Source organism: Apteryx mantelli, chromosome 5, assembly GCF_036417845.1.
Source record: "Apteryx mantelli isolate bAptMan1 chromosome 5, bAptMan1.hap1, whole genome shotgun sequence".
NCBI classification, from domain to species: Eukaryota; Metazoa; Chordata; class Aves; order Apterygiformes; family Apterygidae; genus Apteryx; species Apteryx mantelli.
The window spans coordinates 77025238-77051440 of NC_089982.1; the positions used below are offsets into that span (position 1 = coordinate 77025238).

Consider the following 26203-nt stretch of genomic DNA (forward strand, 5'->3'; position numbering starts at 1 on the left):
ATTCTGATTTGGAAAAAAAAAGTCCTTGCATAAGAAATGTGATCTTGGAGTTTACAGATTCTAAATCAAGACAGATTATGTATTAGGGATATCAACTACTTAATATGAACTATGATTAAAAGCATTGTTGCTTGTGAACAAAAAGGCTGTTACAGTTCAAGAATTATTCACAAGAATACATACTGAGGTACCAAAAATATGCAAAAAAGTATGTTTTTAAAATTATCAGCTATTCAAGTACCATTTCCTTGAATCATTGAATGAATTTATCCTGGTTTTACTCTTGCAAAAGTAGGCCTGGAAATCAATAATCCAAACTTGTTTGGTTGGTGGTTCTTCCAGCTCAGCAGCTTCTCAGTTGCATGACTGACAGATAATTTTGCTGTTATAGTTAAAGCCTCATAGACCCATGATAGGGATCTCCAAGATCAACTTTTTTTTTCCTGCCAGAAAACTGTAATCAAGTCTTATTTCTACAGCACTCTGGATGAAAAATGAGACCAGTAAAGTCTAAATTTTGCATCAACTGTACAATCCTGCATTTTGTTAAAATTGTGTTTCCCAGAGAATTCCAATCTTATCAAAAAAGGAAGCACAAATTTGCATTCTCAAATTAGCATTTACTTTGAAAAAGTGACATTCTTGATTATATTTAAAATGACTGTAATGTACTTTCAAACTGCATGAGTACCATAGTTTCAGTGTCCTCAGAAATATTTAGTTTGCATCTTTTCGCCATTTTAATAATAGCTGAAGCCAGTGAAATTTCATACTCATGAAATTCAAAAGTACTACCAAAAGCAAGACTAGATTAAGAAAAAAAGTACATCTAAGCAGTACGTTACATCTCTCATTGCACTGTTATACTAACTAGAACATGCCTGTACTCCTATTACAAATACTCTGCCTCATGTGATCAGTGACATGCATGCTGAATTTTGGCAATAATATATGACCTTTTGCCCAGTCTTTCTACTCCCTTCCAGTCTCTCGTGAAGGAAGAAAGTACCCTAGTTTAGCAGAATGGCTGAGACTGGAGAACTTATCTCATTTGTGATTTACAGAAAAGCTACAACAGTCATCAGAGAGCAATGTTCTAGGATCTTCCTTTTATACAGCAGATCTGGTTCATTCCGTGAAATATAAGAAAGGAAAAAGAATTAGATGCTACCTCAACTTGTAAGAAAGTAAGCTGGATGAGCTCTCTGAATGTTCATCTTCAAAGCACTCTTCCCTTCCTTCATATGTAAACTGGTTATATGGCAAGTACAGGGGTGTAGACTTAGCTGATGGAGACTGCGAGGCCTCTGTCTGTGATGTAGAAGGACCTGGCTGCTGATTTTCATGCATTTTCACATCGCTGTGGTCTGTCACTTTGGATAAGATCCTATCAATGGTTTTGTAGTAAGGCCAGTCAGGTGCAACCGTTTCACTGTCAGTCATGCATTTTAATTTCCTGTAAGAAAAGGCACACAACATTAATGCTTGTTTTCCCTTAAGAATACTTTTATATAGATCTTATACTACTGTCTCAAAACATTTGCTCAGGTCACATTTGGGAGTCAAACTGAAAATTGTTAATGAGAACAAAATTAGACTTTTTTTTTCTTTAAATCTCCAATGAAGCCATTAAATTTCTTTTCCTAGTTTTAACTTGGGATAAAAAGATGCATGTTACCCCAAATGAGATTCAATAGAAATAAAGAATACTACAGCTTTTAGTGGGAAGGAGAATATGTTTAAATAGTACAACCACATTAATCATACAATAATTTTTCCTTCCCCTTACGCAGTGCCATACTAACCAATCTGACAGAGGTCCCTGACAGTGCACTAAAACAACTAGAGCAGGGAACACATTGCTGCCTTTATCAAACTAAACAGTTATGGTAAGCCATGTCCTTTCATGTGTTGAAGAACAAATATTTATTTTCCATTATGAATACAAGTGTCTATAAATAGAATTAATATCCTTTTCCTAATATATCCTGAAAACTCTGAATTGCCCTGGTGACCATCCTAGTGACAACCATAAGATGTAGATTTGCATATATCTGTTACAGAGTAAAGATCAGTGTAGGAAGAGGCATGAATTTCATCTATTTACCAAAAAAACAGCAAAAACAGTTAATAATGCATTATAAACAGCATGTATTAAAACATTATAGTGAAAGGAATCTCATTAGCCATGAGCTTGTCCTTCACATGCATCTTATTATGAAATCTATTACTCAGTCCTAACACAAAGTTCACCCCCAGCCCACTTGGTACATATTGTTATTTTATTTGTTTTTAATCAAGAAACATAAAACTGAGGTGTATAGATAAGTTATGCATCTCAAAGAAACTCTATTGCTGAGACAGAGTCCCCAGCTTTCTCTTCATTTGCTTTCTCAGTTGGGATCTTGTTACTCTACATCAAAGTGCAGTAAGGGAACAAAACAGGAAAGGCAAGACCAATGACAAATGCTTCATTTTTATAAGGTAGACATTCAAATCAACAGCTGAACCAAATCCTGATTCTCCTAGCTAGGAAGAGGTTTCTATTTGCAGAAAAAAAAGGGTAAGAGCTATTCTTGGGCACCTGGCCCATCTCCTTTTCTTGAAGCATTTCACACTCTTTTCTTCCTCAGAATCCATCCTGCCCACACTGGCCCTGCAAAGGATAGAATTAAATAACATGTAAACATGCTAAAAATGGTGCCAAACTTAAAAGTGAGAACTTGAAGTTCTTCCTTTTAAACAACTCTCAGCCTAGAGAAGGGGAAATCCACCATTGAGGAAAGAAAGGAAAAAATATTTGCTTAGACTTTAAAACAGTTTAAGGATTCTTCTTTTTTTCTTGTACTTGCAAGGTCTGATGAGCTTTTCCAGCTATTTGGAAATGCACATCATAGCCCTGCATAGCAAAGCCTCCACAGCCATCTGTATTTTTAAGCCCTCTGTGCATTCAAAATTTTAATTTCATACATGTTTCACAACCTGCTGCTGCAATTTCATAGTCAGAAAATATCCAGTGCAACCTACATATGAATACATATCCATCAAGCACAGATACAAAATAGCTAAATACGGGGTTGACAGCAACTATCATTTAATATTGATTATTTTTACTTTGTTTAAGCTGTTTGCATTAAAAGTCTATCAATTATACTACTAAAACCTACTAGCCAAGTCCACATTTCACATTGTTTTGTCCATCTTCAAACCCTCGATATATTTGAGCAACATATTTTACAATATTATCATCCTCAACTGCTCTTCACAATTCAGTCGGTCATCCCCATGGGTGAAACAGCAAAAAGCCATGCGTGAGCACTTTTCAGCCATGCCAGTGCAAAGTCCAGCAGCTGCCAACTTCACCAGACGTGGTTTGAGCCTTGAGAGCTGCAAGGCATTGTGCCAGAGAGGATGGATAAAGCTCAGATGTGGTGTTCTGCCGACTCCACTTGGGGGCAGACTGCTTTCTCACTTCTAGCCTGCTGCCAACCAGGACCCCCAGGTCCTCATCAGCAAAGCCACTACCCAGCTAGTCAGTCCCCACTCTGTATCAATGCAGGGCATTTGACCACCTCAGGTGCAGGACTTTGCATTTTTCCTTGTTGAATTTCATGTCAGCCCGTTCCTCCCACCTGCCTAGGTCCCTCTGGATGGCAGTCCTGCCCTCGTGGGTACAGGCTGCACCCTCTAGCTTGGAGCCATCCATAACATACTGAGAGTGCACTCCATCTCCTCCTTCGGGTCATTGCTAAGATATTAAACAGGACAGGTCCCAGTATAGACCCTTGCTGTCCTCTGCTCGGAACAAGCCTCCAGGTAGAGTATAAGCTATCAGCTATTATCCTTTGAACCCAGTGATCCAGCCAGTTTTTTACCCATCTAGTAGTCTATCCATGTGGAATGTAATACCCCAACTTGGAAAAATGAATGCTCTGGGAAAAGTGTCAAAATACTATTGTCAAGCTAGATGACACCCACTGCTCTCCCCTCATCCACATATCTAGTCATTTAAACACAGAAGGCAATCAGGTTGGTCAGACATGATTTACCCTTGGTAAATCCCTTCTGGCTATTCCCAGTCTCCACCAAGATGAATTGCTCTATGACCTTCCCAGGAACTAAAGCGAAGCTGATCAACCTGTAATTCCCTGGGCCATCCTTCTTGCCCTTTTGAAGATTGGTGCAACACTGGCCTTTCTTCAGTCATCAGGGACCTCCTTCAATCTTCACGACTTTTCAAAGCTGATCTTTGACTCAATCCTCTTCCACTGCTGGTAGTTTCTCTACAGGAGCAAAAACCTGGGAGACCTGGTCAGTGAAGACCTACACAAAGAAGGCACTGAGTATCCTTAGCCTTATTATTTGCAGCTGAAGTCACTAAATCACCCACCTCATTCAGCAGGAGGCCCACATTTTCCACATTTATTCTTACTGCTAATGTAACACTAGAAATGTAGCAGTAAGCAACTGCTACTAAGAGAGTATGTGGTCTAAGTCCCAAATGAAGGCAGCTCCAAGTAGTAGTACCTTGCTTTGAATCACAGATGGTGCACTAATGACCATTCTGAACACATTAACTTTTAAGTGTTAATTTTTCACTAGAATAGCACTCAAACTATTCTCCCTTTAGCATTGTCTATTATATCATTCTGAGCTAAATGTTGACATCTTTAGCAAATTTTTCAAGAGTAGGTATCTTGTCTGAATAGGCCAGTACTTTGTTTTTCCATGTTTGAGCTCAGATGTGTACCTGCCACTTGTGACAAAATAATCATGCCGACGCAGCTCTAGGGTTGCAGCTATACAAAACCAGACATCTCCCTGGCTCTAAATGCATTGTATGGATACCAATTCTTTCACTTCTGACTTCTTACCACAGCCCTAGGGTAAGAAGAGAGTTCACTGCCACAAGGTGGGCAGGAGAACTTTGTTAGCTTAAAAGCGGGGCCAGCAGCAACCACCTACCTGTATAGAGTTTGGCTCATACGTAAAGACAAAAGGATGAAATAGATGGAGAGATCAGAAGATAAGGAGAAAAGGAGTTTTCAGTATTTTGGAAAAGGAGCAGGAACACTGCAGGTGGAGGGAAGAACATTCACTGCAACAGTGGTGGTGTTTTACCTTTCTGGTAACAAAAAAAATCAAATAGCTAACTTGGTAATATTGATATCAAGTCTCTGATTCGCTAATTTTACAGTGTTTTCTTCTGAAAATGCCAGAGAAATTCAGAAAACCTAGCGGACAGCTGAGATTTTTTGCCTATAAGCATAAGCCCAGCAGAACTGAACAGAAGTCAGAAACAAAGATGACTTCACTTAACTCAGTCATTATTGCAAATCACAGCAGTTGCATCCAATATGTAAAGGCTTGTTTTACCTTTTTTTTTTCTTAACGAAAAATGAAGAAGTTCATAAAGAAACAGGACAATAGTAAGGCTGGGACACAATAGTTATGAGAGAGGAAGATGAGCCTAACATTCAATACTGATCAATGAGGAGTTTGTGAGCCAGACAGAGAAAGTAAGTAGGAAACAAGGGTAATAAGAAAAGTCTCAGAACTTGCAAAATAAATTTGTGCTGATTTTATTCAGCATAGTAGTCCTGTCATTGTTTCATGAGGCTCTATTAAATTCTGCTCAGAGCAGAGGCAACTGAGAACTGTCTCCAAATACCCAGTGATCAAAATTGAGTTTCCAGTGGACAAACATCTGAAGTATGAAAAACACTATCACCCACTTAATTTGAAATGTGGTTGTCCATCTTACTATGGAGAAGTGAATAAATTAATGGGCTTTGAGATCCTACTTCCAAAACATACTACTGAATGAACTGAGACACCAGTTGAGTAATTTGTGCTGTCATTGACCTTTTTTCAGACTTTATCTCTGTGCCTATTAATCCACCTTCTAAAATAAAATCATTAGAATATTATGTTCTAGAGAGATTTTAAAAATCATGATTTAGTTAGTAAAAACATGCAATCTATAACTTGCTTTTTCTCTCTTTGCTCAACACACTATTGCTTTTTTATTATTATTACTACTATAGTATTTGATATTACTACTTGCCCTAAGGAATGGATACAAGATGCATCTCCTGGGGTTTCTGAGAAAAGCTTTCAAAATAAATAATAAATAACAACTGTTCACGAACCAAGCAATGGTGAGGGAAAGAAAGATGTATGAAAGTACAGTACTTAAGTTGTGCATCTGCTATAAATTATTGAAATTGAAGAGAAAGCTGGTAAAATATTCAAATTTAACTTTCTGCTGTAATTTGGCTGCACTTATCTTTGATCATTTGCTGTAGCAAAGGTCAAATATTCCAGTTGCTTAATGTCATAGAATATAGCAATGAATTACACAAGCAACAGTGTTTAATTGCTATCATGTACACATGAAAATAAAAAATTAGACTAATCTTTTATTCAAATCATGAGACTGATTCAAATTTACCAATCATTAACATTAATTGACTGCGATTCAAATCAAAAAGCAACAGCTGCATCCTGTTTCCTAGGCTTTGGGGAGGGTGATGTTTTTGAAAATAATAAATTTGCATTTACACAGTTCTTATTTTTAAACATCAGAAGGAATCAGTCAAAACTACAGACCACTGTGCAACCTCTAGAAACCCTGTATTATTTTTACAAGCCAGTGCATATTATGTCAGTAGTAATATAATAACAACAGATACACTGCACCATTACACATTAAGATCAGTGTATTAGCAGTGACAGGAAAGTGCTTCTTTGAGAATGACTAATTATAGGGCTATATGTGCTGAATGCCCCAAGCAGCCTACATAATAGAAAGAATTCAGCACATGCTCTAAGTGATGCTAAACTGCAAGAGGTGGCACACTAATCTAAGCAATACTTTTGATGCCCAGCCCATCAGAGAGCTTAATTTTGAATTCCAGCAGGCTTGACTCAGCCCTTCCTCCTTCCAAGGCAGATAAATAGGGAGTTCACGCAGCTCACTACACAAGTGTCTTTAAAACTGAACATTAAATCCTGGTGGCTGATCTATCCACAACAGCTATTTCAGATTCCTCTGTGATTCCTGAAAGTACAATTTTACCCCAATGCACCTACAAATATTTTCATGTCATCTATGGCCCTGTGCAGAGTTTTCCACCCAGGCAATAACTATTTTCCACAGTGGATGAAATGGTCCTTCAACATAGTGCAACCCCACTAAGAGTCATTTTAGCACATGATATATTTTGCCCTGAAATAGTCTGCTCCAAATGCACTTGGACTATCTATAGTAATGCAGGGGAACACAGGAACTGCTACCAGATCAGCCCAGTGTTCCCACCATCTCTCTTCTGACAAAGGGTGATATTAAATACTTCAAGAAATGTTTTGATGGACTGTTTTAGAATAATACTCCCATAATGATAGTTACTTCCTATTCCATTGCCAGCTAGTAATAACCCTGAAACCCGTTGTCTTTTATAACTGTGTCTAATTTGAAGACAAACAATGTCTGCATTTTTATTTAATAAACATCTGATCCTTAGTATAAAAAAAAAAAACTACTACACTCTTGGTCTCAGTGATTTTCAGTGGTAATGAGTTTCACATGCTGATTATGCAGTGTAATACAAATTTATATGACTTTAGTTTTACATTTCTCATCTTACAATTTCAGTAAATAACTTCTTGTATTATGGCAAGAGGAACACCTGCTTTATATTCTCAAAATCAGTACTGTATGTTTTTATGCACCCCTAGAACTCCTTTCTATTTATTTGCCTTCTTTCCAAACAAGTCACAAACTTTTCCATTTCTTTTAATAAGGAAAGCTTTCCACCCCTCATCCTAATCATGTTTTCTAAACATCTCTTTCTCTTGTCACCTCTTTGAAATATAGGGCAGTCAGAAATAAACACAAGAATTCAAGGAGGAAATAATGACATAAAATAGGTTATATAATGACATTTTAACATTTGAATAATGTTTTTACCTCAGATATAGAGGAATGCGATACAATCACCCTAAAATTGCTTTTGTGACAGAAGCGCACATGCACTGAACTTTTATCTGGCAGCACAAAATTCCACTCAAGATCAAAATGTACCCAAGAACCTATGTGTATACTTGGGTCTGTTAGCCCATACTGAGCTCTGTGCTACAATGAGCATGAGTATATTTACATTAACTGCAGCAATTGCAATAATTATTGGATGAGAAATGCTCCTCCCCTCCCTATGTATATGTTCATCTTCTCATTTTGATTTCTTCTGCACAATGGCTAATGGCTTTCATTGAGCAACATAAGCAAAGCACTATTTGTAAGACTGGATCTTAAAATGCTATGCAATCCTCAGATTGGAAAGCACCATTATAAATGCATTGACTGTCAAAAAAATACTAGTTTTGTATTTTAGATCCTTTAAAGTTTCAGATCATTAATATCTATTTCAGGAGATGTCCCAAGATACAATTTGCCGGTGATAACACTTTCAACACCAAACTTGGTTAACAGGACTAGTAGAAGCGTTCAAGTACTGCTTTTCCTTTTATTAAAAAAAAAAAAAATTATCTGTGTATACATGCATATATGTAGGTATGTGTAGCAGTTTGAAGAAAGAATATTTTTATTTTCCTTTATGAAATCATGGCACATTGCTAAATAGTATTATTATCTGATCACATAGTCTAATCAGGTTCTTTTACAACTGTGACATCGCTATCAAAATCAGACTGGAGACCATAGCACCTTAGCAATATACCGTAGCAGTTGTCTAAAAATCAGAGATCCTGAAATAGTTACTTGGGTGCAGATGCCCCCGCCAATCCTGCAACTGGTGCTGTGTTCTTGCACATCACATTTAGTAACTCTACGTAAGCATTACAAAATATTGCCTCAAAAATTTTGCCCACTCCAGGATCTCCTTTTCCAGTTTATGCCACAGTGCAGGGACGATGCACTGAAACACACTAAGGTGAGGCACCTTCTCCAACTATCTTCCGGGCACCAAATGTGGATTAAAACTCAGGTGCCTTAAAGCAAAGCAAAGTGAGCAACTAACATCATTTACAGTTTCATTACAGTGTTTGCCATCCTCACACACTAACAAAAAGTATCTAGAAAACTATAAATTGTAAGTGATCGCTTTTGTTTGTGCCTATTCTTTATATCACCTCACCTCAACAGCATTCAGTAACACGAGCATGCTTTGGATAAGAACAAACAATAGGAAAGATGCATTTCAGATTCGAGAATACAAAATGAAACAACACCATGATGGTGCAGGGCAGTTTTCTAACTCTCCTAAATTAGCATCTTAATCAATGTGCAGGGAGCTGCAATGCACTGCAAGATAGAAAAGCAAGATGACAACATGCATCAGAAGCAATCTTAGAAGTTCACAGAAGCATTACAGGGAAAAAAATAGGAATAAAAAAAGGTCAATGTTTACACACACACACAGAGTGCATGTATGAGTGATTTTATTTCTTCCCTTCCCCCAATGCAACTTTAAAGTAAAAACATTAATTAGAAAAACTGAGATGGTCTGACTGATGACAAAATTGAAAATTTAGAACAAAGGCTGACAGAAATAACCTATTACACTTAGCAATTATGACACTTAAAATACTGTGCAATGTTGCTCGACACCTGTAAAATCTCGGTGCCACAAGACGTGTTTCTCAATAGGGAGGACTGCAGATTTAGCAGACTAAGCAGAGGCCTGGCAGCCAAGAACTCCCGAGTTGTAATGCTGGATCCCAGTGTGAATTGCGGGGTGATGCTGGGCAGAAAAAAATTATCTTACTTCCAGCTTTCTCATCTACAGTCTCAGTAAAGAAAATTGTAAGGATTACAGCAGGGTTAGTATGACATTTTGAAGACATTAGCCTTTGATACAAAATATCAAGTTTAATATTATGGAAAATGATCTTAAAGATTATGCTTGTGGATCTTGCAAATATAGAAGAAGGACATTCAAAGTTAAGGGGTTTACAGGATTTCCCCTAGTTTTCTATTTGATGAGTAGAGTCTGCATTAAACACAGTAAGGGTGCCTTACAGAAAAGCAAGCATTTTTAACATGGTTGCCTGCTGTAATAACCTTTTTTATTATTAATACGAGCTTTGAGGAAAGATTAAATAAAAGAGTCACATATTTGATTTTCTTGCATTACAAGCACATAGCTAAAATCACCACTCAGGATTTCCAGTATGAGGCAGTTTGTGTCTCACAGAGATAAGAATTAAAAAAAAAAAAAAGAGAGAGAGATATGCAAATATTTCTGTTAATTCCCCCCCCCCCAAACAACACATGCACAAATGTCTCACATTTTCTAAAGCCAACTTCCCCTCCTGACTGACACTGCCTGTTCTTTATCATTGCCTTGTAGACACCTCCGCCCTCCCCCCAACTCTTTTGGAGCAGTATTGACAGTGCACATTGATTCTCTCTCTGCAGATATAATAGTTCTTTCGCTGGTGCTGCTTATAATTATAGCAATGTGTGTCACTCAGCAATAAGACGTTCAATTATTCTCGGCCCTGTGAAGTGTAACCCTTCAAACTCACAAAGCCAAAAATCGAGGAACTTCATTCCCAAATAAATTATTTTGCATTTTTTAACTTTTCCTTGTGAGCCTGATTCTAACTGGCCACTTCAAACTGCAGTAGTTTCACTGCAAGGAACTGCTGCCAAGCTAACACAATCAGTCCCTGCAGCAGAAAGGAAAAAAAAAAGAGAGAGAGAGAAAGAAAAAAAATCGGTTTTGCCACTAAATACATTTCCATCCCTCTATTTCATTACAATGTTAGTTAATTATAAAGAAACAAAGTTGTCCCAGAGTTTGAAATTAAACGGGGAAAAAATTAACAATGACGTAACAGCACTGGCAAGAGAGAATTTTAAAAGCGATATGAACAATCTTTAATCTTTTATCTATAGATTTCCTGTAGGAGACTTCTTTCTGAAAGGCAAATATCACTGCGTTGTCCCTGCTAAAATCTCTTAAAAGAAAAAGAATTAACTGAAGCTTACCTGTACTGGAATGTCATATTTGTAATTTTTATCTTTATTTCCTCTCCGTGGCGAATTTCTCCAGTCATTTCAAAGAGTTTGTTAGCCATTTTCTCATAAACTTTGGCATTCCTTTTAGTTTGTTTCAGTTCATCAAAAAATTCTTCCCAAACCAGCATTAAACCTCTCATTTCTGCATCAGTCCAGTTTCTGGCCCTTCTGTGTTTCTCAGTCTGAGAAGAAACAATGTAACTGGGAATTTCTGCTGCAGCCATTGCTGACTGACCTAAAAGGGTTTTAAAAGAGGACACTTAATATAGATTGAGTTTTTAGTTTAGGTTTTTGTAGTGCAAGACATGCATATGTGGATAAAGAATTTGAATGACAAGAGAACATATGAAACCTTTTTGCAACAGCTTGAAGCTTGAGTGCACAAAATGGGGCCTACATCTGACAGGCAGGAATTTAGTTAAAAGCTTTTAAACAGAGAAACGTCATTTTGATGTCACGTTTCCATAGCAACAGAGCAACTGCATAAGCTACAACAACAAAAACCTTTTAACTGAAAGCCAAAGAATCAGGACAAAGTTGACAGGCCATCAATATTAAAGCTTTTAAACACTTTAGGTTTAACAAAAAAAAGATCTATGCAGCCTTTGAGAAGCTACTTTTAAGTTTCTACTTCTTTTTAGCTTTCCCTTACCTTTTAGGCAGACAATCTGCTAGCAGGGGGTCATGGTCGCCTGAACGAGCTTTTAAGTTGCGCCTTGACAGACTCTCTAGGAGGTTGCAAGGACTGAGGCCATGTACACAAAAAAAAACGCTTTTTGCAAAGATATTCTGCAAAAAGCTTCAGCCAGCTTTATGAAAACGATATATCTATAACCTAATAAATGTTTAAGCAGGCAGTCTCATTAAAAGGTGCCTGCATCTGTTTTTAAGAACACGCACAAAACAGTATTTAAGTGTTTAAATATATATAGAAATGCATATGCAATTTTAATATAAAGCCACTTTTTTTTCCCTGAGATGTTTTGCTGCTGCTAAGCACATACTGCAGTCCTGTCAGTATGAATTTGCCTTTGTAGGTATGTATTACTGTATGTGTATTTTGTATTCCTAGTAATTTAGATGCTATTTATGCAGCCTGTGTTCTGCCTTAGGACTGCAGCAGAAGCATTTCACCTGCTTTATGGGGAACCTAAAAGGATTATTCAACGAGTTAAAAAAGGCTGCAAGATGCTTAGAACTGTGAATAAATTGCTTTGCTGTAAAACAAGCATTTTGAGCTGCTTTCTCTATAGGGCTAAATTCTGCCAGCAGTCATACCGGAGAGGCACCGCTTATTCATCACATTAAATTGTGCAACACAAACAGTGGGCCAAATCCTGCCCCCACTGCCATTCACACAAGCTCACAATAACCGTCCACAAAACCGGGAGATGCATGCTATGCATTAATTCAGGCAGCGCGACCCGCTAAAGAGAAAGATGTTAATTCTCTACATTCCAGATACAACTGTGTTATGTAAAAATAAATAAATAAATAAAACACGGACCTTTTTTATTATTATTTTCTGTTTCAGCATATAACAGCAATAACGACCTCACTGCAGGGCATTTCCTGAAGATTAATGACAGGCAGGGGTTAATGGCCTGAGGCTCACCCAGTCAGTCGTTAATCCCCAGGAAATGTTCTGTGCCTCAATCCTTAATGCTTAAGTATCCTATAAATTGTAAGTCTTCTCATAACCACATCCTTGATCTTAACAATAGTTTAAAAATGCACAGCTTGGTTTGCATCCTGGAGATGGCAAAGAGAGCACATAATGTTCCTAAAAGGTACACTAATAAAATTTGTAGTCTCACTGCCTTCTTTCCATTTTATTTATTCTATTGTTTATTCCAAATGGCACAAAAATGCACCATAGAACAAGGGGGGGAGGGGGGGCAGGCAGGAGGGAATCAAATATACTGTACATAGGCGCTTCCAGTGCTCTAGCCCTGAACATGCCTCTGTTAGAAATATACCTGCTGAGTCACTGGCTTCCTTAAAGAAAAAAAAAAAAAAAAAAAGGCTGGTTTCCAAATAACTACTTTTAACTACAAATATAACAGCCTAGCAACTATTACCTTTAAAAATGTGTAAATAGCAGCATATGTTGTCATGATGATCTCGCATGGCTTGTCTCTTGGGTGGCCAGCTGGGAGACATCACATGACCAGGGGACAGATGGTGGTCAGAAGAGGATCAGCTGGTGACAGGTTCATTTTATTAATTTATTGTTTTGTTTTGTTTTGAAAAACCCATCACTTAACCTTGGTCTCCATGCAGCTATATTAATAAAAACATACCAAATTCCATTGACTGCCTTTGTAGGCAGCGACAGAGGATCACTAGGACAAATTTAAGGAAGCAATACAGTGGCTTAGAGAAAAAGACCACCAGCCTCTTGCTACAGTTCAGGGTCTGATTTGGAACCAAACCCAATGTATCTTTTTCCAAAGTCTAGCCCACTTCTCAAACTTTATTAATTCATTAGAGGATTGCTTTTCACCTCCAGACTTTAATCCACCTGAGTTCTGAAAATGTTGATTAACACTGCTGAAACATATATAACCTATATATGTTATGTATGTAGCAAAAAAGAAAAACCAAAGGTAAGTATGATCTCTGCTTTAAAGAATTTTTATTCCCGTTTCCAACATAACAGCTAGCACAGATAAGGACAGGGTGGAAGAGACCTTGGCCAGCTGCAACAAGTTTTTTTCTCTGATGGTCCACAAATATTCCACTTTTCACCCACATATGCCTTGCATATGTGCAACTGCTTCTTTTGCACAGCGTCATCTGCCAGGGCCATGCCTGGCCCCTGGATGCAAACCCTGTACACTGCAGAAGGGAGGCGGCTGTTTCTCTGCATAATGTGCATCTCTATTACTTCTCTATACACTGTTTTCTATTAGTATAATTGACAGATTGATATAGTGGTATAGTGCTATTTAACATCTGTTTAAAAAAAAAAAATGGAAAGAAAGAAAGAAAGAAAGAAATGCTTTCCAATACCTCCTTTCTTCCCCTCCCCTCAGCACCAGAAGGGAATCTAAGTCTCCAGGACTTGAGTTTTATCCCCTCCTCTGAGAAAGTCATTGATATTAATTATAGGGACTCCATATGCCTCCCTCTGCCTTGCTGAAGTGCACGTTGGTTGATAAAGCAACCGCTTCCCTATGCAGAGCTGAAATTGAGGAAACCTAGCCTCCAGCTTTCCTACCCCCAAATCCTCCTTGCGGTCTTCCCCAAAAGCCTGAGCAGGGGGAAAAAGGAAAAAGAAAAAAAAAAAAAAACTCTGCCTCTCTAGATTGTCTGGGAGAGGACCACCGATCTCTGCAGGAAGGGCACCCCTGGGGCCAGCAGAGATCTGCTCCTCTGAACCATCCTTCAGAAGAGATGTTCCCTTAGCGATTTTCTCCTCATCTTGCCTCTTGAGCCAGAGGCAAGCTCAGTTCTCTGGCCAGATAAGGTTCACCATTTGTCTGAAGACTGGCTGGTCACCAAACCACCAGGATAACCACCAGCACAACTCGGTGCCTCTGCCAGACCCACAGCACCAACGCACTTTGCACCAACACCCGCAGCACTTCGTTCTGCCGCCTCCTCTCACGGCGGGGTCCTCTGGCATCAGTCTCCTCCACACTGAGGACCAGCCTGGTACTAAGTACCTGGCAGGAGCAGAACAACTGAAAAAGTTACTATTCTCCACAGAGGAAGTTGCTTCTCTTGGAAACCATGGCCTTGGTTCACTGAAAGACACAGCAGAGCTCCTGAGACATCCTTATAAAGACACCTTCCCTCTGTAGCAGCAAGCTCCTCTTCTCAGCTCTCCAGTTCACCTTGGTCCCCTCCTCTGACCCGTGCTGCAATGGTGAGTCTGGAAGACGTTCCTACGCACACAGACCTCAGGGGACTTGAGGATTTCATTCACGCGTTTCCTTTCAGTGCCACACCCGTGCCCGCGAGCGTGGAGTGGTGCGAAGGTAACGATCCTCCAGAAATCTGTTCTTTGTGTCATCTCTCTAAACAGCTTACCTTTCTTGCAGCCATTATACACCAGCTTGAATAATAGTTCTCACAGCTGTTTCACCTTTCACGGGGATGTCTAAAGATAGCATGCCACAGGCACAGCCCTAAGCTGAGTGAAAGGGTTTCTCATTTGCAGAAGCGGATCTAATGCGGTTGGCCTGTAGAAGTTTCTATTACAGAGTTCAGAAAACTCAAATAATCATGTGTGTTGACTGTACTTTATGTGATTTGTGATAACTGACTGCATATACAGTCTCCAGCTTTGCAAGTGTGAACTAAAGCTACATAAAACCTCCCTTCATCAAGTTTTAAGGTAAGAGGTTTATCCCTTGCTTTTGCCCAGAGATGACAGCTTTAGTTACCAGAGCTCAAACAACAAACTTTAAGTCATTAAAGTGTGATTACACAAGAGCATGTCTGATCCCATTGTTAGGGATTTGGGTAGAATAACTCAGGTAGTGCCTCCTTCACTAATTAGAATTTATTCCATTAAGACCCAAGAAACTTCTGCATCTTCTCCTCAACATACTTCCATTTCTGAAGGCCAAACAGACAGCTACCTATAGAGAGGTAATGACATACAGGTAGCTGTCCATCTGGATTTCAGATATAGAAGTACACTAATTTTGGTTCATATAAGTCCTCAGACAAGACTTTAAGGTCTGATGCCAGTTGGTAGCAAACACCATTTGAGGCACAGAGACTCTGGGCACTGACCTCGGGAGGAGAAGGTCCCAGCTGGAGGGCTACCAGAGACAAGAGTACACGCACCCCTCAATGACAGAGATGCAGCTCTCCAAAATACGCCGTCCATGGGTACTGCAGTCCTATGTCTCGATTACGTACAAGTCAAAAACAAGCTGTTTGGGTCCTTCTGTGTCTTGGGCAAGTTGTTGAAAGCAAGGGTATCGAAGGCACAGGCTGGTCACCGCTCCCTGAAATCCTCCAGTCTGCCCCACCAGGAATGTAACACACACGTGGACAGTGTTAAAAGAGGATAGTCACTGCTGAGCATATGCTCGTCCTCTGCCTTTTCATCTTTGGCGTGCACACACACATACACACACACACCTTGGTAACTCGCTTCAAAAGGCTGCCAGTACGTGTTAAGAACAAAGACATCTGGGTTTTCCGTGGCAGTGGGGGACTATGTTTCAAGTTCATAAAAGCTGCCTGCTTATGTCAGGCGGCTGGCTCCTTCCGCACATTTTACTGTCCGCTAGGCTAATATGCCCGCTTTCTAACAAATTGTTAAAGATGTTTTTAGTGTCTCTAATTACTGTGCAATGCAATTTGCAACAAGGGATAAAAGTAATGAGGGAAGAAATACATTTCCACTGCTGCTGAAAAACTTGGCCAGAGGAAGCAGGCAGTGACGGGTGACCGAGGAGAAGAAGAAACCTTCTTCTCACCTCCATTAAAGAGCAGGTTCAGGGCAGGAAAGCAGCTGGAAACCAGGAGACTCCCCAGGGCAGGGAATAGCCCTGCAGAGGGCAGAGTCAGCCCCGGGAGCTCTGGTGAGCTCCCCGTTCCCTTTGGGGCTGCCGGTCTCGCTGGGGTATGGAGTTTGGGGGGCTTATAGAAGCTGTAGAAGCTTAAAGTGACAATCTAATCTGGACATGACACAAGGGAAACAAAAGACTGGGACCAGGATAGACCAGGAAGGACAAGCGACAGCAATATCATTGCTGAGCAAAGCCCGTCACATGGCTGAACAGCTTTTAGATATGCCTAAAATAAATGTTTAACACCTGCAAAGTAGTCTGACAACAGAAACGGGTACTCTGGAGAAAGCTAGTGCTGTGCAGAGAAAGACAACTCTGCTTTGCAGAGAATATTTTGATATTTCTAAACTTAGAACAAAATAACAAGAAAATGAACATTTCCACGCGGATTTGCTGCTTCAGGGCTGTCTGTCTGGTGGGTTTCCCTGCCTGTTGGGCCAGGGCAGCCAAGGAGGAAGGTGGTCTGAGAAGGTGCAAGTGAGTTAGGAGGAAGCCATACAGGTTTCCCAGTTTGCGGTTTGGTGGGCAGCATCCTGCTTGAATTTCATTGTAATCAGAACATTTTCCCAAAACAGTTTGATCTTGCTGAACTGGCAGATTCTGACCAAAAATATCTCCATTGCCTTTTTTAGTAGTAACCATGGAAGCCAGCTTTGCACAGAGTCAGTCTGAGAGAGAAGGATGGAGAGCGGCAGTGAGGTGAATGTAGAGAAGCCGGGAAATGGGACATCCTGGACAACCGCACAGTTTTCATTATCAGACCACGCAGAACAAGGGAAGCATTAGTGCAAACGCAGCAAAGAACTGGAATTATGTGGGTCTTTAGAAGGGGAAATTTATGGACTGAACAGGGAACCCAGGGAATTCACTGTTTGGAGGAACCACTGAGGTATAGACTTGTAGGTTGATAATAATTAGATTAATAATTACAGTACTAACTTTGTTTTGGTTTTTTTTTGTTTTTGTTTTTTTTTTTTTTTTAAGTTTAGCAGGGACACAAATGTTTATGCTTTAGACCGTAACTTATCATATTAGGGAAAAAAATTCCATTATATCCAGACTGTATAGCACAAATACCCGCTTCCAAAACATCTGGCACTTACAATATACAGTGACAGACATTGGACCAGACGGACTTTTAGTCACACATGTTCCTAAGCTTTCATAGCTATAGGGAAAGACAGGCATTATTCTTAAAAATTTAGACAAACAGCAGAGAGAGCAAAGACATCAGTTACGTGTGTGTCTTGCTCCCAGTTCAATTTACGGTGAACAGAGCATTTCTGAGATTTGCTTAATCTTAAGAAATCATTTGCAAGTCCTTAGCATATGCAGCCATCACACAGTACGTAGCATCGGCTTCTTCTTCCAAAAAGCAAGCAGCAGATAAGATTGCAATGAAAATCAGTCAGTTCCCAACTAATGGTTTCCTGAAACCCATCTGAAAAAAATGGTTTTGGTCCTGCCTACTTTGGGGGTTAGTCAATAAGTCTTCCTGCCCTTGTTTGGTTTTTAGTACATTTTCACATGCCACATGCTGGAAAAGGGTCTAGTTCATTAAAAACTGCTCCTAAAACGCTACACAAATATTTCTCTTTAAGAAGTAAATTCATCTGAGAATCTGTTTTAAACAGTTCAGTTTAGATACAGATCATGATTTAAACCAGTCTGAATTTCAGATGTTTAAAAAAAAAAAAATCCTGTTATCCCAAAGTCTGTACTCTGCACCGTGCTGTGCAACATTGCTCTGACTCAGCAGGGCAGAAAAAACAGCCGTGCCACGAAAAAGCCGATCATGGCAGTAGCTTTGCCCAAGGGTCTGCTCCACTCGGTCTCATTTCTGCCCCAGCAAGCATTAATGCTGCCGCTGTAATCTCTTGAGTAGAAGGCAGCAACATTTAAATAAATACTTGAAGGAGGTTATCACCCCATTAGGGAGAAGTCACCCCCCAGATTCGAACAAGTGACGAGAGGCCAAGCGCAGGTTGCCGGGAACTGGTGCAAGACTGAGGTTTTGCACGGTTTTGGTAGCAAGAGTTAGGGCTGTGTTGAGTAAATGGGTTCTAGCTTGCTCTTCTTCCAGCAAGGAGAGTGGTTTTGGCCCTCTTCCAGCAACCACCGGCCTGGGAGAAACTGCAGAGTGAGTCGCTGGTGGTTCCCTGCCAGAACCCCAGCCTTTCTGCTCAGAGTTTGCTACTAGCTTGGCAGCCAGCTAAATCCACCTAGCAGCTGTTTGCATCCGCGCGCTGTCTCCCTGACTCCCTGCCAAGAGCTGCGAGGGAAGCCGAGCGAGCGCGGGAAGGCTGGCAGGGCCACGCCGTGCTGTGCCGTGCCGTGCCCTCCGGCCGGCAGCCCTGCTCCGCAGGAGACTGGCAATTACCTGGACGTGCTCAGGGGAGTCTCGCCCAGGCTCCATCGCGGCAGGGGACAGCAGTAGGATTAGGCCCTGCTGTTCTGCAGTTTAATCAGCCACAGGCTTTTGAAAATAAAAAAAAAAAAAAAACATAACAACGAAGTTGTCTGCCAAGTGGAGAAGCACGGGAGCTTCTCCAGCTCCAGCGCTGTGTTTCTGCTGAGACCCCAGGCTGCACCTAACGGCAGGCTTTTCCCCCCCTCACAAAACTTTGTTCAGCCCTACAGAGGGAATTTTCCAAGATTAAAAAACTGTTTCAGATAAAATATTAAGGGCACAGGAGACTTCCATATTAATTCTTAAAAGATTCAAAAACTGAAATGTAAATGGTGTTTTGGGTATTTCTGCAAGACAGCTTGAGGAATGGAAATTCTAGAAAAGTGTTTCAACCTATGAAGTTCAGACAGTACTAATAAAAGACTGCCTGAGCTCAGAGCTGCCAAAAAGATAAGTAAAACCAAATTCACCGCTGCGATAGCCAGCCAGCTTATCGGCTCAAGTGGCTGCTAATGGAAATTGGGACCATACAAGAGGTAACTGCCACTTCTGGAACAGGCTGCCAAGCAACTTCAGTCGTCTCGGAAGACCTCCACGTGCTTGCAAGGGGAAAGGGTACAGCTTTCAGGGGACCGAACTGGAGACATCAGCTGGCCTTTACCCTTGGGACTTTACTTCCAAAGCCACGCTCAAAGCATTTCAGGAGAGTTTAGTACCCCTATCGGGGCTATGTGTAAAAGCTATTATCCCCAGCCAAAACACCCAGGTTTCTGGTAGAAGCACATGTTTCCATGTCCTTCCATGAAGGCCGTGCAGTGATGCGGCCCATGAAGTCCTGCACGGCCTCTATTCTCCAACATTTCCCCCTCAGAGGGTGACTTTTGCCTTCCTGTAGATGATCCACGCAAATCCTTCAGCTCCTGAGACACCGAGTTGCACCTCCAAGACAAACGTGATACCAGAAGCCTAAACGTTACCTCTCACACCTCGTGAAGGCAGGACAACAAGCCATCTCAAGGTAGAAAAGTTTATTGTGATGTCCATATAACGTTGCACCTTTCAACCCAGGTGGTTTGCCAGGTCTTGTGAGGTGTGCCATTAGGAGAAGGCATTCAGATCAGTTACTTTCTCTGGGAGATTCCTCTTCATTCCCAGCATGCACAAAGCCCTGCTCCCTGAAGGTCTGTGGGGTGGCCAGGAGGAGATGTCCCCGTCCCCCCGCGAGCCTGCGCTCACCTCCGCAACCTGCCTCCTGCTCAGGGAAGCTGCGTCTCTTCTCGCCGCTGGCCTGTCCTGCAAATGCTCTCATGCTTCCCGTTGACTCTGGGCTTTCTCCAGCTGTTTTCTCTCTGGGGCTCTCTGCTGTTTATCATACACAGCTACAGCCCAATCAATCTCCAGCCGCCAGGGCTCAGTTTGTATTCCAGCCTTGATATGCTCCTCCGATCTGGGCATTAGCTTCTTTTGTTTCGGCTATCACTAAACAAAGGAGCGTATGCTTGCTTCCGCCTTTGGCCTTGGTGAAATGCTGCCAGCAAACCCATCAGCCCGTAGATCAAAGAAATCCTGGTGAGCAGTTGCACACAGGAGTATTCTGGCCAGTCTTGCTGCTTCAAGTTTGAGGAAGTCCGTCTGTCTCCTTTCATAAATCCTCCTGAACTAACGCACACCCACAAACCACTTCTAGATGCAAACTTTCCTACATCCAACACCAGCTGTCAAATACCACCAGGGATTTTAAAGTTCTTCCTGCTGTTTTTCATTCAGCACAGCATTTAGCCTTGTAAACCAGGGTATGTGCCCTGCAAAAGTATAGAGCTGAGCATGCACACACACATACACGCGCGCACGCGCACACACACACAGTTTGCTTGTCAAACTGGATGAAAATACAAAGCACAGAATACGCCATGAACACTGCAAGTTGGGTGTTCAGATTTGGAGACAAGTAAAACTGATACCACCAAAAGTAGTGACAAAGTACCTGCTATCCTTCCTCTGCTGAAAAGATCACACAAGTGAAGCAACAAGATTATTTTGAATTATAGATTAACTGGATTGGGTTTGCCTGGAGCAGATTAGGGAGCACTCGCACAATTCATTACAGCAGCAAAGCTATGGGGGCAGCTGTCTCCAGCAGGTGAGCAAGGCTGAGTAACTGGAATAGACTGGGCTGTTCAGGCAGCATGGGAAGACCTAGAAGTCCTAGGATGTCTGTCCACAGCCACAGAGGCTGCGGAGAAGCCAGACTGTCAGAAGGACGGACTCCACTGCTATGAATTTAAATTAATATATGCACGCGGGGGGGAACTGAGGAACAGACATAGCTAGGTAGTCATTAATCCTAGTTAACTTACTCTGAACAGTAACAAAACTGAGGATCCATAGACCCCATTCGCAGTAGCGCAGAGCCTCCCCAAATCCAGCTGAACTCCAGGGGAGCTGGGCATGTTCAGCATAAATAAGAAACCTAACCCAGATGATTTAAGGGGGGGAACCTAAAATATATGGGACCTCAGGATGACACAAAGGTAAGAGACATCTAGACTGAAGATGCAAGTAGAAATGAGTTGTGCAACAGGAGTCTGTGGCAGATACGAATGGCACTAGGGAATTCTTTTTTTTGTTTTAGGCCTGAAAATTCAATTGACAGATTTCTGAATAGCCACAAGAAGCTTTTTTGGATCCCCATGGTCGTAAGCAAATCTTTAACTGCTCAGAAGGTTGGGATTTTTTGGTTATATAAAATAGCTTTAATGACTGTAAGGCCAGAGATTTTTTTTAAACAAAACAATAAGGACCTGCTATCTGATTGCAGAGACACAAGACTAAACAATTTATAAAAAAACAAGCCATTTCACATCACAGGATCTCATTCTCTCAAGTTATAAAAGTGGCCAGTGTTTTTCGTTTGCTGTGCAAACAGAAAGCAGCAGTGTGGTTCCCAAGGGAGGCACTCTCGTGCAACTGTTTGCTGGAAGCAATCACCCAAGTCAAAGGACTTAAGGAAGTCAGTCCCTTCTCCCACCACCACCTCGCTCACCTTACTGTAAAAGGGTATTGCAAAAACTACTTGGACTGGCTTTAGCTTTTATTTTGCTAGGGATTTAGAAAGAGCTCAACAGCCCAATCCACAAAACTTCCCAGATAAGGGCAGACCAAGAAGTGCAACTGCTTCTTGTCAGGATCTCACTAGTAACATAAAAGAAAATATTCTTTTTTTTAATATACTCCAACTTTAATCTAACAGTGGCGGTTTACATGCTTGAACTTATTGTTCGTGCTGGCTCTTTCCCCACACTGCCTTTAATCCCCTGTAGTGACATCTCAGTGGCTGAAACCACTCAAAGCAGACCAAAAACGTGCAGCTGAGGCGGCAGAAAGCATGGTCTAAAATATTCAGCCCTAATGTTGTGATTTCTCCATTTGCAACATCTTTCCCTGCGCACACTGTACTTCATGACAACTGGACAAGCAGATTATATTAAACCTCATGCACACCTTTTCAAATGATTTCTCATTAAATCTCAGTGGGAACTAATTGAAGATTAAACTAATCATTCCTTGAGGCCTCTTACAGAGTATTTTATCACTTTTTATGAATACATTAGGAAGACCTTCAGCAAAGTGCAGATCTGGCAGGACCTCTGAAGACACGCATTAGAGTGGCTGGACAGTTAAAAACACATCTGGGAAACGGGGACTTGGGGCATCCCCAATAAATAGGACAAGATAGACGCTTGCCCATGTCTTCCAGCTGTAAGAGCTGGTCTAGGAAAAAACACAATAGTAAGCATTTTCCAAAACATCATCCTGCCTTCCTAAAAACAAACAGCAAGTCTGACAAGGGCTGCTCCGCATTACATGAAATATTCCTGACAAACTCCCTAATCTTCTCTGCCTCCTGAGATCTACAGCATACCACATTGCCCATCCAAACACGAGTGCTACCAGTGCTCGTGTTGATCCCTGGTGCAACCCTCAATAACCAAATTCTTTAGTGACCAACTTGCAGTTCCCTTCCTGACCTCTGGTCCGCACAGGGCCTCTCTGGGTATTGTACGTAAGCTATCAGATAACTATAACTGACATCCAGACTTCCACCAGCCTCTGGGTAAAAGCTGTAATGTTGGGTCATGGCAGACCCTGCGACTAAAAAATAAACTTTTTTTTTCTTTGCAATGTTTTGCAGGGCTAAGGAGTCATTTAAGCAGAGATGAAAGCCAAAAGAAAAGTCCAAAGAGGTTTTGAAATAACAGAAAATATCCCTTGGTGTGTCAGAACCAGATGGTTATCTGTTAATAAAATGGCAGGGATTCACGGTCTTGAAAGCGGAGAGAATCACGTACATCCTTCCTAATGTTTGGTTTGAGAGAAATAATACACATTTTCAACTTTCTTCTGAAGACTCCTCTGCTGTGAGGCATAAGGAAAATGAGAACCCTGGTCATGACAACTATTACAAGTATTTGGGGAGTATTTCTATATTTCATTGCTGTGAATATTTTAGAAATATTATTGTATTCTGTTCTACTCTGCCTCCCTATGTTGTTTTATCTTACAAATGAGAACTCCTTCAGGCAGGTATCACATGTAAATTCCTGCCTAAGCAGTTAAAATATTATGGGTGTTATGAGTTATCAGTCTTAAGACTTCTGGAATCACTTTCAATTTTAAGGTAATTCTGATGTTTCCCACTACTTTCGACATGCTACAATGTGGGAAAGCAAGATCAACTTTGTTTTAGAAAAATTATTAGTATGATATAATATTTACATTGCGCTACACCCAGAAACGTTCATCAAGATCAACTTTCTATTTCATTCCCAAACGCTCTACTCTTTATGAAACCGCAGTAAGACAGTACATAAATCCTGTAAATAAGGTTTTCATATACATTGATTAGTGTTAATTATCGTCAGAGAGCCAACATCTCTGCTGCTGCCTATTTTATATATACATATACAAACACACACACATAATTTTACATGGCTGATTTCTAATAGGAACTATTCCAACATAAGTCCTGGAGGAGGAGAGGAAGGGAATAGCTGAAGGAAGAATGACCCGCCTTCTTACGGAAGAGCCCAGGGAAAACACTCTACACAAAGCACCCGTCAGGAACGGGAACAGCACTATGCGTTCCCTCCAAACGTTCAGAAATACGCTGCATACCCTTAGATACTCTGCACAATCTTAGGACAAATCCAAAACTGCTAACATCAAAAGCAGGCCTGGATGCCACCGTGGACAAGTTCATTTCCCTTGTTACTGATTCCTGTTTAAACTTACAGCACACAGAAAATCATTGAGTCCTCCTCTAAAGAATATTCTCATCAAAAAATCCTATATGTAAATGCTTGAGGAGCCTGAGACTGTGAGTTGCAATCTCATGCTGGGTTATAAAAAGGCATGTCCGTCAGGAGACACAAAATGATGTTGGAAACTCAAAACAGCGAAGAAACGTTAAAGGCCAACAATTTTTAAAATAACATTCCTCCCAATCTACTAGCTAACGTCTCTGATATCAGCCAGGCACCAGCAAGCTCAGAGCCAGCACACCAAAAGAAAGAAAACGAGTTCAAGGACAAAATACCAGCCAGTTAAACCCTATAAAAACCCAAATCAGGGACCACCACCAGAGAGCAGACATTTTAATGGGGACTTCTCCATCCACAAGGAGCAAACCTGTCTAGTGGCTTCTTGCAAGGAACGGAAATGGTGACTGACTCTAGCTCCTTCAGCTGAGCAGAAGGCAACACAGCACTTCTCCACAGGCTGATATTACCACATTGAAGCACTCTTCTCCTGTTCTCTCACACTGCTTTTCAAAGGTGGAGCGGAACTGAGACCCAGGGCACAGAAACACACACAGCTGCACATTTATAACTTTAAGGTCTCTGAGTTGTGGGGGGAAAAGAAACCTTTGGTACCTGCTGTCCTAGGAACAGAAGATCCTCCATGAGCCTTGAAGTCAATGCAGGGATCCTCGCAGCAGATCACCGGCCCGGAGCAGAATTTCGTATCTGGAGAGAGAGAATTTGGCAGAACAATGCAGCGCATGGGGAGGGGAGAGAGGAAATATTTTGGAACAATCGAGGAGGAAGGTCAGCAGTGCTTAGGTGAGTTTATCTTTTAAAGGTCTACATGAGAGGGTTTTAGTTTAGTTTACAAAGTAGTTTAGCCTTTCAAACAGTGTGGACAAACATATTCCCTGGGCTATGTAGTCCCACCATAAATAACTTGAGTTGGCCCATAAGCCTTCGATAATCTCATTCCTACATCCAGACAGCTACTCACCTTAAGCCAAAAGAATATGACAGGCACCCTCATCTAAACATCTTACAACTGCCAGCAAAAGGTATCTCTTTAAAAAGGATACCAGCCTTGGTCCTTTAATTACTGAATATCCACTAACAGACATAAATTTTTCCTGATTGTTCTCTCATCTGCCAGACTCTTCCATTGGTGAATTAAGGCTCAATACTGAGTGTGTTGTTCTTCAGAGGATCACAAATCTTTTTAAATTGTGGTGGGTCTTGAAGGTATTGTTATCTCTATTTTACACAAGGAGAATGTAGAGATAGTAAAAGTAAAAATTTCAAAAGTTTCTAAGTGACTGGGAAACTGAATTCAATTTTCAAAAGAGAACTGGACACTTGGGGCTTAAGTCACCCTTGCACATCCTTCAGTCACATCTCAAAATGAAACATGTTCTTAATTCACTTAGGGCCAGGTCCTCAAAACCGTGGAGGTACCTAAAGAGTGTCATAATTGGAAAAAATTTCTCGGTCTAAGACTCAGAGCTAAATGAGCCGTGACTTCTCCCCTCCTCCAACAAACCCATCACGTGCCTAGGATTCCAACCATTTTTTCCACAAAAGAAGGTATTTAGGTACCTCAAGTTCTGCTTCCTCTGTGCTGAGATCCCACCATTTTGGCCGAGCTGAACCTCTTAGCACATATTCATGTGAAAGCCCACTTGGGATTAGGAAGATGTGAACCCGAGCTAACACTCCTCGAAACAGCTCTGGCTTCAGTGCAAAACAGCATCTGCATCAACTTTCATTTGAAGACATGGCTGGAGGAAGAGGTGTGGTTGGGGTGGCATGAAAATAACACCTGCTGCCAGGGCAAGGTGGTTGGGACCTCTCCCTGCATGGAGACGGCTGCTGGGCTTGGACTCTGCCTCCAAGGCTGTGTTTGATT

At 41.1% G+C, this 26203-nt stretch overlaps 1 protein-coding gene across 2 annotated transcripts in view; it reads right to left on the reverse strand.

Moving 5' to 3' along the window:
* The window catches only part of MSANTD1 (Myb/SANT DNA binding domain containing 1), a 33572-nt gene extending 8594 nt beyond the window's left edge, over window positions 1–24978 (reverse strand). Inside the window, exons 1-3 of one of the 2 annotated variants that reach the window (XM_013959937.2) lie at window positions 24928–24978; window positions 11018–11282; window positions 1172–1456 (exon numbers count right to left, since the gene is read on the reverse strand). In XM_013959937.2, the coding sequence (XP_013815391.1) occupies window positions 1172–1456; window positions 11018–11271 (539 nt within the window). In that variant the 5' untranslated portion in view covers window positions 11272–11282; window positions 24928–24978. Of the gene's footprint in view, window positions 1–1171; window positions 1457–11017; window positions 11283–11399; window positions 11418–24927 lie in introns of those variants that run through there. The other variant, XM_013959938.2, reaches the window with a different exon arrangement.
* Between the last annotated feature and the right edge of the window lie 1225 nt (window positions 24979–26203).